This window comes from Motacilla alba, chromosome 6 (genome assembly GCF_015832195.1).
Source record: "Motacilla alba alba isolate MOTALB_02 chromosome 6, Motacilla_alba_V1.0_pri, whole genome shotgun sequence".
Taxonomy (NCBI): Eukaryota; Metazoa; Chordata; class Aves; order Passeriformes; family Motacillidae; genus Motacilla; species Motacilla alba.
The window spans coordinates 30,714,600-30,728,327 of record NC_052021.1 but is presented as its reverse complement, the minus strand read 5'-3'; the positions used below and the strand labels follow the sequence as shown (position 1 = coordinate 30,728,327).

The following is a 13,728-nucleotide window of genomic DNA, read 5'->3' as shown; positions in this document are numbered from 1 at the left end:
GCACTAAAAGCCCACAGCAGCAGAATTTAAAGCAATGTTTGCAGCAGCATGCAGGGCTGCAATTAATGTCTGTAACCACACTGGACCCAATTGCTGTTTCTTCCTTCCTCTGAACAGTGACTTGAGCTGCACAGAACCTCGTGTGAATCATGAGAATAAAATCAACTTCCTAGGGAGACTAACACAGCTGAGCATCAGGAAATCAGTGACAGCGGGGTGACAGGTTTGATGTGCCTTCAACCTCTGCTGAAGCACCTGAACACATCTTGCATCCTCCTGGCAGATTTGTGCTCATACAAAACAAGTCCAAGAACAGCCTGAGCTCAGTTTCACTCCAAGTAACACACAGGAGAATCTCGGGATGAGTGGGAAATCTGCACTGGCAGCAAAGAGCAATGCAGGCAGCCTTCCTCACTCCAAACCTTCCACCTTCCTTCCCAGTTTTGTCTAAACCCTGGGACTCTTCTACAGCTGCACTGTCTCACACTTCATCTACTTATTGCTATCTTTGTAATTAGCCTTAAATTCCTATTTCCACCAGCCAGGGATCTCAAGCAGCAAACAAAGCCAGACACGAGGATTCTAAAGAACCAAATCAGTGAAGGTTTACCATGGCTACCATAAGCCTGGTAATCTAGAAGACATTCTATGTCTTTCTAAAACTCTGATTTCCTGCTGTGATAAAGTATTAGCAAGAAAAGCTCACTTGCTATCCAGAGCCTTCCTCCAGGAGTTTACAAGAGATAAAAAAATGAGGAAACAAGATTTTGTTTTAATGAGAGGAATAAGATGACAAAATTTTAGACCTGCCTGTAAAAGGACATAAGAAAATAGAACACCTTACACAGATGCTTTATTACTCTTGTGGGTTCCTCTGACAGAGGCAGCACCAAAAAACCCAAGCCTTCTACAGGACTCCTCCTACCCCAGCAGCAGAGACACAATGAGAAATAGCCCTAAACTTTAAGTACAGACAAGGTTTGGAAAAGAAGAGAATGCATTTGGAATCAAACATTCCACTTTGGAATATTTGGAATGCAGATACTCAATTTTCAGAGTTTAAAGACAGCAAATACAGATCCACCAGCTGGGCAGCACTGGCTCTCAGGTCAGTGTGATTATCAAGCTGCCCATGGTAAAGGCTGACTGCTTGAAGAAAATTTTCCATGGGGAAGGCAGGGCATAGGAGAAAAAAAAAGACATATTTAGCAATATATAAGGGGATTACCATGTTTTTTTCGGTGTCCAAGAAAACCTAGATGCAAAGAAGCCTTAAGGGAAAAATGCTTGTAGGCTGTGAAAAAACACCATTTGTGGAATCACACTGACTTCCTTTTGGTGACAGCACCACAAAATTTGTTTTTCTTACTCTATTTCTATAGAACTTTCTATAGGAAAGTATGTGTGACAACACAGAGACAAGGTAATTGTTTTGGCTTTTTTAACTACATAAAGCTTATCTGGTTCCAACCTGATTAGAACTTTGTTATTGGTTAGAATTCAGTTTCCCGTGTGACAGCCATATCTCAGAGCCAACATCCAATCATGCCGAAAAAAACATCACTACAGAAAATTCCAATATGAACCTCTTGCTCCTGATGAGTGCACTCTGGAAATAAGAGATGGATGAACCAAAATAAAGGTTTAAATATAATTTCCCCAGCCATCCCCAAAGATGGGCTTTCATGCTGAGTGCACTCCTATTCACTCTGGATAGGAAGAAGTTGCCTCCAACTTTTGTCTAACACTAAAATTGATCAAGACGGTTTCCTTGCAGCCATTTGGCAAAACTGGCAGCAGCCATCTCCAGTCACTATCTTGTATCTTTGAAAATTATAACCACTCTATATTTAAAATCATTACATAAGCAAAGATTCAGAGATCCAAGAATGTTAACTGCAAGCCTGCAGGATGCAAGTATTTAACTGTATTACATTTTACAGCATCTAAGAGGTAGCCTAAGATGGTAGACAGTGATACATGATACAGAAGGTATCCACATCCTTTTAAAGTCATAAAAATAACCATACAAAACAAAACTGAAAATGTTCAAAGTTTTCAGATAGCATACATGAGACCTGGCCACAATTGACTGCTGAATGAACTCATGACAAGCTTGATTTTTTTTTCTTTTTTAGAGAAATGCCTATCAGTAAGAATTAACCACCACAAGGCTCTATCAAAGGAAACTGAACTTTCCTTACAGACAATGTTTTGAGATATAATGTGAAATACAACTTATCAATAGTTACTCTTGTTTCCCCACACAAACTTAACTTCCTATAAATGTCACAGTAGTCCTCCTTTAAACCTCACAGAGCCAGGAATAAAGACTTATCAACTTTAAACTGCAACACAGGGATGTTGAAACAGACTTCTTACAGTATTGTGCTGATGATAAAAGAGCAGTGTCAAAACAGTCATTGTCAATGAAAGCAGAAAGTCAGAAGCTGGGTCCAGAAAGAATCACTGTGAGCAGTGAGATGAGTCCCAGGGAAGAATTTCCCTGACTTGAGGAATTCTCTGCTGTCCTCAATGTGCTTAAATTTGTGAGAACTGCCAGTGTTTGACAGGCCTTAACACTCTGATGTATACACTTGCTCACCAAGCTTCCATCCTGAAGTACAAAATTGCTCATTCTTTCCTTCATCCTACTAAATAAATTCAAGCTACTGAAACAAATGTTGGGGGTTTTTGCTGATTCCTGTCAGAGATAAATGACCACTGCAATGCATTTACCATTGACAGTGATTGTATCAGCATTCAGTTGCAGCACAACAGAAGTTCTGTCACAAATTCAGAACAAAACCAGCTTTGATGTGATTGACTTCCACCACCACCACCCTCAGAGCTCACCAGCAGCACACAGAGCCGTGCAGCACCAGATAAAGTCTCTTTAATTCTTTGTGTTTACACAAACATCACCCTGATAAAGGTGATACAAAAGCAACTTGGAAGAGCTTCAAAACCCAAAACTGCTTTCTGGCTCTTTCTGCAGTCTACCACCAGCTGAGCTGATCCAAGGTCAGGCACAAACTCCGATTAGAAAAGCCACCGCTTTGGGATAAACCACTTCCACAACACAGAATGGCTGGAGGCAAGGCTGGCAGCTTCCTCTGGAGAAGGCAGGAAGACAAAAAGATTTAATCAGTTATCATTTGAATCCAGCCCATACTGCCTCGTTCAATCCACTGAGTAGCTGCAATTATTTCTCTTCCAACCCTGCTGTGGTTCAGAGTTCACACACCTCTCACCTGCTGGCATCTGGGAGTGAACCTCAGCTAGGAACTGTTTCCTGACAGTGCACTCAATAAAAACAAACACATCATCACTGCACTTCCTTCAGGTTACACCTAAGTGAATAAGCACGGACATTCACGTGGCAATTCTCAAGAAGTCTGCCTGGAGTCTGACAGAGCACTAATTCTCCATCATTTTCACCATTCAACACAAGCCAGAGATATTTATATAGAAAAAATAAAAGCAGAATGACTCACTCTGTACAGCCAAAATAAATCACACAGCTCTGCTGAAGCAAATTTTAACACCAGAAGTGTTAATATACAGGAAGAAGCTTCAATATTTCAAAATAGATTTCAGGGGTTTTTATTTTCTTTAAATCGTGTCAGCTTTAGATCAAAAACAACTGCAAGGCTTTATTATTAGCATTATTTGACCTTTATGACCTCCCATGGCTTTTCAAAAGAAAGTCTGCTTCCAAGTCCCAGTTCATCTTCGAATAGTGTTCTGGAATTTTAGCCAGGATTAAGAGATTACAAATTAACTGGGAAGACTTATGAGTATAAAGTTGAACTTCTTTCTCTTGGAGGAAATAAAGTACTACTTATGCAAATAAAACTTAGGCTAATTGAGTCTTCCTTTCAATACAGATTTCTAAAACTGTCTTTAAGCTACTTGCAGAAAGATGAGGCATTAAGACATTGAGTATTACAAGCTCTCAATTGTTGTGAAGTGTTAACTTCACATTTATTTGCGTGTTCTCCTCCAAACTTTAAACAAGTTATCCCTTCAGCTAATCACCTGCTCTATTGGGACACTTCCCTTCAATATCTCAGCGTTAAAAGAGATGAACACAAACAGGTCAAGTACAATTTAGTGACAGATTTAAAGCAGTGGGGATGGCAGCACACAATAATAGACATTTATAGTGCTGCTGCCAAAGCAAGAAAAAGCAACTAACAAAAATGAATCCCTACTACTCATCTTGATAAAGAAATACTTCTTTGTATTCTGGGGCAGCCAGAAAATCCCTTGAGTCACCAGGCATTGCTTGGGAAACTGGAAAACATACTGAAAATGTTCAGTTGTCTGGAGAGTGTCCAGAGCTACATGGAATTGCACAAGGAACCCCTGTGCTAGAAGTGGAAACAAACTGCTGTCACCAGTGTTTGCTCCAAACAGAGTCTGACCCTGTGCATCAGCGGCCTCCAAACTCTTTTATCAAACGCCACACCAAGAAAAACAAAATTAGCACATATCCCAAATATGTATATTTATTTGTCCATTAGAACACGTAAATAATTTTTATTGCATGTATTACAGAACATACAAAAGATAAGAGGTTTTTAATGGGTGAAACAAGCATTGTTTTAAAACAGTGTTTATTTTTATTAATGGTACAAAGTATTTTCTTCCCACCCCTCAGGGGACTGCCTTGAGCACCCACAAGCCGTGTACACCCCACTTGAGAGACCACCAATGCAGGTGGCTAAATACATTCAACAAGCTTTTATGGGCACCTCAACCCTTTGAGATAAGAATCAGCTCCTCTCATCCCTTCCACAAACTTGTAAATACCACTCAGAAAACCGCTCAGCAGGGACTCTTAAAATGCAAATAAGTGCCAAGCCACTGGAGCTCGGAGGGTTGGTTTTTTGCTTGCTTCTTTTGGCTTTTTTTTTTTTTCTTTTTAACTTCAGAGCTTCCTTTTATTCTTCACATCGCTGAACTCTGTTAGGAAACACATTTTCTCAGAAGTAAAATAGAAAAGGAAAAAATATCTTTTATCCTTCCAAAAGCAACAACTCTGCACTAATTAATATTATTCCACACCAACACACATTTATCCCCGTTTTTAGCTGGTATTTCAACAAAGCTCAAGTTGTTTGAGGATATACCCTTAAAGCTAAGAAAGCAGTAGGTTGTCTGCATTTTTTAAAATCCTATTTACTCTGCAAGAAGGAAACTATCAATCAGGCAGGAGAAAGATTTTATTCAAACCTACTTACAAAACTGACAGCTTAAACACTGTGTTCACTCATTCTGAAGACTGTCTATTAAAAGTTTGCTCAGCTACAGCTATACTGAAAGAAGAGCACAAGAAAGCCATCCTGTGCTCAAAAAATTAAAATACAAACAGTCATTGAGCAGCAGGATTTCACAATTATGGAAATTAGTTTGTTTTACTAATCACTGAGCTGACTTATGCTAATGCTCCTTAAGAGCCATGGGAGAATTACAGCGGGAGCCAAGTTGAAGCAAGGTAAAGTTTTCCCTCACTGTCACCTGTCCTTCTGATGCCATAATTAACTTTCCTCTCTGATTGTCCAACTCATCAGAAACAACCACTTCTAACAGTAAATAAGGGAGTTATACTCAAAAATTTGGCATGTGCTTCAGGAACAGACAGGATTTCAAGCCACTCACCTCCCCCCATATTCCTCCCTTTATTTACATTTTCTTTTAATTGTTGGGGACAATTTGACTACTCAGAAAACAAGCAGCGATATATTATTTAAATGTTACTGGAAGGCATGCAAATATAGGGAAAAACTTAATTATCATCCCTATGTGCAAAAGGTGCTGGTTTTCCTCAACTGAGAAACAGACAAGGAAAAAAAAATGAAATATAACAATTAATGACAGACCAGCATATTTGTCATTTACATCTTGCAACTACCTCTTGGGCAAGGTCATTTACTTTTAAATTTGGCTCAGAATTCTGTTTTCCAGTTCAAAGGATGTTCAAGGGCCTTGTTTTCAGTTTGCAGAGACTCAGCAAACACTGCTCCAGGGCTCTATTCAAGTAAGGTTTCTGCCTTAAAAGGAAAACCTCAGTGTTCAAGTGCTATTTCATTCATTTGGGTTCAGCTTTTCAGGAAAAAAGTCCTCTCCCAGTTTTTATTGGGGAAGATGTTTGGAGCAAGAAAATACAACTGATGATTAAGTATTAATATTCCTGTTTACTAAAGCCAAGCTTTAATAAAAAACAGTTTCTGCACTATTTCCAAATTCTTCCTCTAGATACACAACCAATAATTTCTCCTCTTCTTGACACTCCACTCCCATTACTTTATTTTCTATCCCATTCCAGTCTGCAACAGTTGTTTTGAAAGAACACAAGCAGCACATCAAACAAGTGGCTGCCTTGTCCTGCAGTTCAGAGTTTAAAACTTAAAATCACAAAAGTTTTCATGTTTCCTCACACACAGAGATGAAATATCACCCACACCATTAAACTGTGAAAAAACCTAACAAGAAGAGCAGTGTTCTCATGAAAAAACCACAAGCCTTTGGTACAGATGCAGACCTTTCTTAATTGAAATCAGTGTCCTCTGTTCTAAATATTTTAGCTGCAGTTAGTCTGCAATTTCCTACTCAATATTTAGTTAATACTAACTCATGAGATCAAAGATGAGTCACCTCTGCCAGCAAAACACAAGCCAAAGAAATCCACTTGAATTAGATTCATTTTAATTCTGGGGGAAGGCAAAAAAAGAAAAAAAAAAAAAAAAAAACCACTAGCAACACCAGAATATCAAGATAAGAAGCATTAGGAGTTTTTCCTGTATTTAAAACCTCCAGTCATTTCGGCATGGACAGGAATTCCAAGAAATCTACACATCTCAGTTGGGTCCAGTTTGGCATTTTCAGAACTCTTCATAGAAGAAAAAGGAGAAAAAAAATGAGAGGGGAACACCCTTGTCATATTCAACTCATCACCTGCTAAGACTCAACAGGAAAGGAAAGAAACACCTCACCTCTAGGTGTATTTAATTCTCACCAGGCTAGGCTTTAACACACTACCAACCCACTTAAGTCTCAGTTTTAGGTTTACTACGTTCTATAAAAAGAACCATGGATGGAATTACAAAGTAGGTTTTACTTATAAAAGGTAGAAAATCATTTCTCTCTGATAAATACATAGGAAGATCTCGCCTCAGAGTCAGAAGCTACAACAGTGACAAATGTATGCAGTATTTAATCAGAGGAAGGACAGAGAGCAGCCCACTCCCCTGGTCCCCTCTGTTCCCTGCCACAGCAAGGCAAAAGCAGCACCAGGGACCCAAGTGCAGCAGATTTTTTCAGCCTACATTCTCGCTGGGCTGCAGCTAACGCAGATCAGGTCTGACATCTGGTTTGTCACATACGCCACAAGGACGTGCTGCTGACAACCAAGAGAGAGGAGGAACACAGGAACAGAATGAGCAAACAAGGGTGAGAAACGGGGCAGTACCCACTGCAGCTAAAAAGGTGTCAAAAAGCAGCTTGAGGTTCCTTCTGAAGTAACTTGAAATACTAAAGCTCCAGCCTCCTGTGGAATTCATTTCCCAGAATAGACAGGCAGTTTCTAAGGCATACTACTGAAATCCAAGAAGGCACTTTTGTATGAAATAATTCAGCAGCATGACTTCACACTCAGGCTGTCACCCTCAGAGCCATGTCTAGGACTGCTCTGCAGACTAAAATTTAGCAATACACGTTCTGGTGGCAGTGGCATCACTCCTTACACCATTCATTAGCTCAAGGCCTTCACTCGAGCACTTCCAGGCTTCCACAAAGGAACTGCTCTTCCTCCTCCAGTGTGCAGCCATGAAGAGCAGCTCAGGAATTCTGACAAGTCATTTCTACATGACTCCTGCAATGCCTTGGAGGAGGAAGGCAAGCACACAGCTGGAATATTAGATGGCCTTATGACCTGTGATTCAGAGATGACTTCACACTATCAGACTATGACACCTAACCTGAAATGTGTCCCCTGCTACTCTGAAAATACTGTTTGGTAACACATCCCTCACTGAAAGTATTTCAAGTGCATTACTTCAGTTGCTGACTCACAACCATTTTCAACAGATGAAAAGGAATACTGTAACAATAAATTCCAAAAGTGTTTGTTTGAAACAAACAAATGCTCACCTGTCTCTAGTTTACAGTTCCAGAGGTAAAACACAACTTAACCCATCTTACTCTTTCAGGAAGAGGCAATGAAGTCTTTGAGCATGACATCCCCAAAAGCTGTGTTGGACTAATTCCCATCTGTGTATCCCTCAAAATATTTGGTAGGTTTTTTTCTCCAGAGCAATGGGAATCAGCACAATTAGAAGAAGTAGTTTTAGTAGCAACTGTTCCCAATCTTATTTGACATTACTGCCTGGAGTATTATCAAGGCTAGCACAATGATAATAGAAGCTTTACACCACAACAGTCTCACTCCTTCTGCTGTTAAAAAATGGTGAGAAGAATTCACTTTTTATCCTTTACACACACACACATATATATGTATACATATGCAAATATAAACACAATTTATGCAAACACCATCAATAAAAACAACTATTTCTAATCTGTGTAGAGCTACCAACCAAGAGCAGCCACACAGAGCATAAACAGAGTAATCCAAGAGTGAAATCCCGACCATGACCTGATGTGAGGCATTTAAGGCATGGTTGAACAGCACATGTTTTTTCACTACACTGAAAAAATGTACACTCTCAACAGCCAAATAATTTAAAAAAAAAAAAGTCTATGATGCCAAAGTGATTCATGGATTTCCTGCAGGTGACTCATTAGTGCTTTCACTTTAGAGAATAAAAAAAACCCAGAAACATCTTGTAAACACAGGCTGACATCCTTCAAATGAGGGCCAACCTCAGACTTTGCTTATGGCAAATATTTACCAGGACTATTTGCCTTTTTTTTTTTTTTTATTCAAGCTGTTATCTCCATGATTCAAAGAGGTCAGAAATACAGCTCTCAATATTGGCAAATTTCTGAACATGCCCTTATAGCTGAGGGAGGAGAGTACTTTCAAGCTTAGCATCAGCTCTTTAGATTCAGACCTACTCTCTCAAGTAATGATTTGCAAGGTTTACCAGTATTATCTATTTCAACCCATGGATGTGCAAAGATTAATTCAGAGCAGCCTCTGTGAGACAGAATTTTTAAAACCAAGGCCTCAGAAACCAAGCAGAGACACAGAGCTAGATCACAGCCTTTTGACAGATTATTAAACATGTCAATGAACACAAGTTATGACTTTGTTGTTTGGTTTTTTTTTTACACGGCAGTGACTCATCACACAGAAATCCATTTACTCATTTCCGGGCATGAAATTGGCCTCAATAATAAATGGTCAAATGTAATAAAATTGCAAACTTGAGGGTATGCAGTTTTGTCTTAATACAAGAAAGAGCTATTGATCCAAGAAACACTTCCTGTGAGAGAACTCTTTCTTTCTTGGGCTTACTTTCAACCTGCTCAGGTATTTCATTTCACAGACCTGGAATCCGCTGTCAAGAAGGTGATCCACAGAGAGCGCTGGAAAAACAAAGCTGCAAACACATGGAAATGGGAAAGCACTGCTAACAATTGAGAGTTTCAAGCAGGCCAGGGGAATTCAATATCACATTACCTTTGGTTAATCTGCAGGTCACACACAACAGGGATCACATGGAAACTGCCTGAAAATGCAGAGGCAGGCAAAGGACAAAATGCTGCTGGAACAGCAGGCAGACAAACTGCTGGGCACAGGCAAAGCCTCCAGGAGGTTAAGGGACACCAAGAAAAAAATAAACCACAGCAATGGCTGTGTGAAAGCAAGGCACTGATGCTTTTAAAAGCTAAAGTCATCAAACACTAATCTCCAGAACCACAGATCATTAGTTGTTTTAATTACTGTGGGTCAAGGAAGAGCTTTTAGCCCATGCAGATGGCTGTAACCATCACAAACCTAAACCTGAGGGGCTTTCCCCCTGTGAAAGCACACATTTCACTGACTAGCAGTACTGCCTGCCAGCTTAACACCATTTATTTTGTAAGGTCACTTGCAAATCAAAGTATTGCTGGATGAGTGAAGTTGATGGATAAGAATTAGTCCTGCTAACTTGACACAGATTGCAATTTTATCTAAGAGACGCAAACAAACTGCGCTGAGAAGACACAACTCAAGGATGAAAACACAAGAAAGTGCAGCATGAAAAACACAGATAACAACGGTATTTGATGTTTATGTTTAAAGTTTGTCCAGCCTTTCACAAAAGCTCATAAAGTCTACTGTACTCAGATAGCCAGCCTGGTCATACACATGTTTAGCCACCTTTTTTGGCATAACACAGATCCCAGTTTTAGAAAGCTGTAAGTAACATCTGTGCAGCCAGCCACATGTTCGGTGAAACACCCAGGTTTTAGAGTTTCTTATACAAGCAGGGTCAGAGTGGTCCTTTACACCAAAGCTACATATTAGAATCACAGAGAATAACAAAAACTCATAGAATGGTTTAGCTTGGAAGGGAGCTTAAAGACCACCTCGTTCCAACCTCCTTCCATGGGCAGGGAGCACACATTCCACAAAGCAAGGGTGGCATTTCACCTTAGAGACACCTTTACTCCTAGGTAGGACAGGACAATCACCATTGTTCCAAAATCCCCTTTTACACAACTGCAGCTCATTTTTTGTTCGCGCTGCCTTCCCCTCAGTCTTATATCAACACACAGCGGAGCCCTGTGCAATTGTCACTCTGTACACAGCCTGTCATCACTGAAAAATCTGAAGCACTTCAGAAGCCACGGAACATCAGAGGGCTGGAATGGACCTTACAGATCACCCAGTCCCTCCCCAGGGTAGCCGCCTGTTCAATTTCTCCGGGACGAGGCCACCACGGGACCCCTCAGCCCGAAGACGCAATGCCCGCGCCCGGGGAGCATCCCTTACGTAAGGCTGACCCTCGCCCCAGCGATGCTCCCCGGGGATGACCGGCTGCCACCGACACCTCTCCGGTCACACCGGCCGCGGAGCCCCGGGCGTGGGCAGCGCTGCTTTATTAGCGGGGACACAACCGCACGGAGAGGCGCGGCGGCGGCAGCGCCAGCCGGGACCCCGGGACACGCGGCCCGGGGGAACCGGGGCTGCTCCTGCCACCTGCGGGGCGACGGCCGGCGCTACCGACCCGCCGGGGACACGGCGCCGGCCCCGCCCGGCCCCGGCGCTCGGGTGGCTCCCAGCCCGCCCTTCCCCGCGCAGGCGGCGGGCGCGGCCGCGGGGGTCTCACCGGCTCGCAGCTGCAGGCTGCCGTCCCTCCGGCTGCACCACAGCGCCCGCTCCCCGCTCTGCAGGATGTAGTGGTCCTTGGCTTGGAACAGCTCCATGCTGGCGCGCCGGGAGCCGCCGGCAGAGAGGGAGTGAGGGCGGCACGGGAGGAAGGGGCGCTCCCGCCGCCGCCGCCGCGCGCGGCCCCGGGGCGGAAGGGGGAATGGCCGGCGCGGGGGCGCGCGCGGGGGGGGGTGTGGGCGCGCGCACGCGGGCGCTGCCCCCGGAGCCGGAGCGCGAGCGGGCGCGAGCTCGAGTTCCGCTCCCGCCGCCGCACGTGACAGCGCCCCGCCCCGCCCCGCGCGCGCTTAAAGGGGCAGAGCAGGGGGCGGGGCCCGTGCTGGGGGCGGGGCTGAGAGGGGCGGGGCTGAGAGGGGCGGGGCTGCGTCCCCGACCCTGCCCGGCGACCCCTGGGGCTCGTTCGGCCGCTTCCTCTCAGCCCCTCCTCAGCTCGGCTCTCCTTAAATCAGCTTCTCTCAGCCCTTTCCCCTCAGCCCAGCTCCCCTCAGTCCGGCTCCCCTCAGCCCGCTCCCCTTAGCCCGCTCCTCTTAGATCAGCTTCCCTCAGCCCTTTCCCCTCAGCCCAGCTGCCCTCAGATCAGCTCCCCTCAGCCCGGCTCCCCTCAGATCAGCTCCCCTCAGCCCGGCTCCCCTCAGATCAGCTCCTCTCAGCCGACTCCCCTCAGCCCGCTCCCCTCAGCCCCTTTCCCTTCATTCCCTCTCTCCTCAGCCCCTTCCCCTCATCCCCGTTCCCCTCAGCTCCCCTCCCCTTCCCCCCGCTCCCCTCAGCCCTCAGAAGGTGATACACGGTATACAGCCCGTGGTGAAAGGAAATCTCAGGACCACAGCACCGGGCTCATCGTTATGTTAAATATTTATCCAGAAGGCGGCATCTGATGAAAAGGCAAATCATTCCCTGTGTCTTCTGCAGGCAACACTGGAAAATGTACCTGCAAACTTGTCACTGCCACAGACCTTTCCTAGCCTTACTGAGGGCTTGTCCACAAGCCTCCAGAGCTTTTGTTTGATCACAGAAGCTGAATTCCCACTCGCTGTGAAATTCAGGAAGAGATGGACACGCAGAAAGCATCCTGTCCTGCCTACAGCCAGGAGAGTGATGGAGCAGCTCTGGTGGGCACCTGGCATCCCAGTGAAGAGCTGCTGGCTGCTTCATTACACAAATTAAAACATTTACCAATTATTGTTAAACCACCTACAGTAGGAGAAAAGCACTGCTTTGAAACCACTCTTTGAAAAGATCCGTTTCTCTCATGCTATTTTTCTCCATTGATATATATTAGTGATGCTACAAAACACTAAGTGACTAAAGGACATTAAGAAATTAAAAATCTCACTATTAAATGTGAACATTCAAGAGCCAGGGAAGAGCTTGATTTTGGGAGGTACTGAGCAGCCAGTCTAAAAATGCATTTAAGTGCAGGCATGACTTTAGATGTATAATTTAAATAGCTTTAATTGAACATTAACATCTTTTAAGATAAGCATGCACTTCAGAACTTTTCTGCTTTGGGACTAGGAACTGAGCTTCTCAGTGGGTCCAAGCATCATTTTTGCTCCCATGTCTTTAGTCTGCACTATCATTCACTAAATATTTCTCTCTTGCAATATCATCTCTATTCTGCTTGTGTTTCCCAAGTAGTTCAGCGTTGTAGCACAATGCGTAGGGTCACCATTAAAATGCTTGCAGGGACTTCAAGGACAGACTTTTGCTTTGCCCTTTTTCACACTTTGATCAGAGCTTTTTTTTTTTTTTTCTTCCCCCTGTGGGTAGTTTTCTGTTTGCATTCAGTGTGTTTTCCATAGATTCACAGCTGGGTGCTGTTTTTATGAGCCTTTCAGCTTTAGTTGGCATAGGGGAAAAAACCTGAAAGATTAATTTTGCATTTTTGCAATTCACTGTCAGTAGCTGATGGTAAGGAAATGCGTAGGCTGACAATTAGTCATGCACTCTCAGTATTACCTGATTGCCAGCAGCTTGAGTTCAAGTTTAAACGTTGGTTTACGGAAAGGGATGTGATTTAGTAACACTCCGCACTTGGAAGTACAATTGGCTGGAAAGATTGAACAAATACACCACTCTTCCTGAGATGAAGGGTACCAGGTTTGGAAATGGTACTCTAGACAATGAGAGAAACTTTATTTCTAAATGTCAGTCATTAAAAAGTCATGCACCAATTTTTTGTATGTTTGTTTGTTTGGCCTCAATGCTCTTGGCAGCTTCCAGAGAAACATTAGGAAAATCCTGGGTCATCTTTTTTGATGCCAAAGTAACTGCAGAAGCCTTTCTTGTTACCCTTCATACTCCTTGCTAGTTTTTAATCCAACAGTGCTTTGTCCTTTCTATTTTCATCACTGTGTGTCCAAGGCAACACCTCTGTATTC

General features: G+C 43.3%; 1 protein-coding gene across 1 annotated transcript in view; it reads right to left on the bottom strand.

Moving 5' to 3' along the window:
• The window catches only part of INPP5F (inositol polyphosphate-5-phosphatase F), a 40,226-nt gene extending 28,647 nt beyond the window's left edge, over positions 1-11,579 (bottom strand). Inside the window, exon 1 of the mRNA XM_038140325.1 lies at positions 11,289-11,579. Coding sequence (XP_037996253.1) covers positions 11,289-11,385 — 97 coding nt within the window. The 5' untranslated portion in view covers positions 11,386-11,579. The remainder of the gene's footprint in view (positions 1-11,288) is intronic.
• Between the last annotated feature and the right edge of the window lie 2,149 nt (positions 11,580-13,728).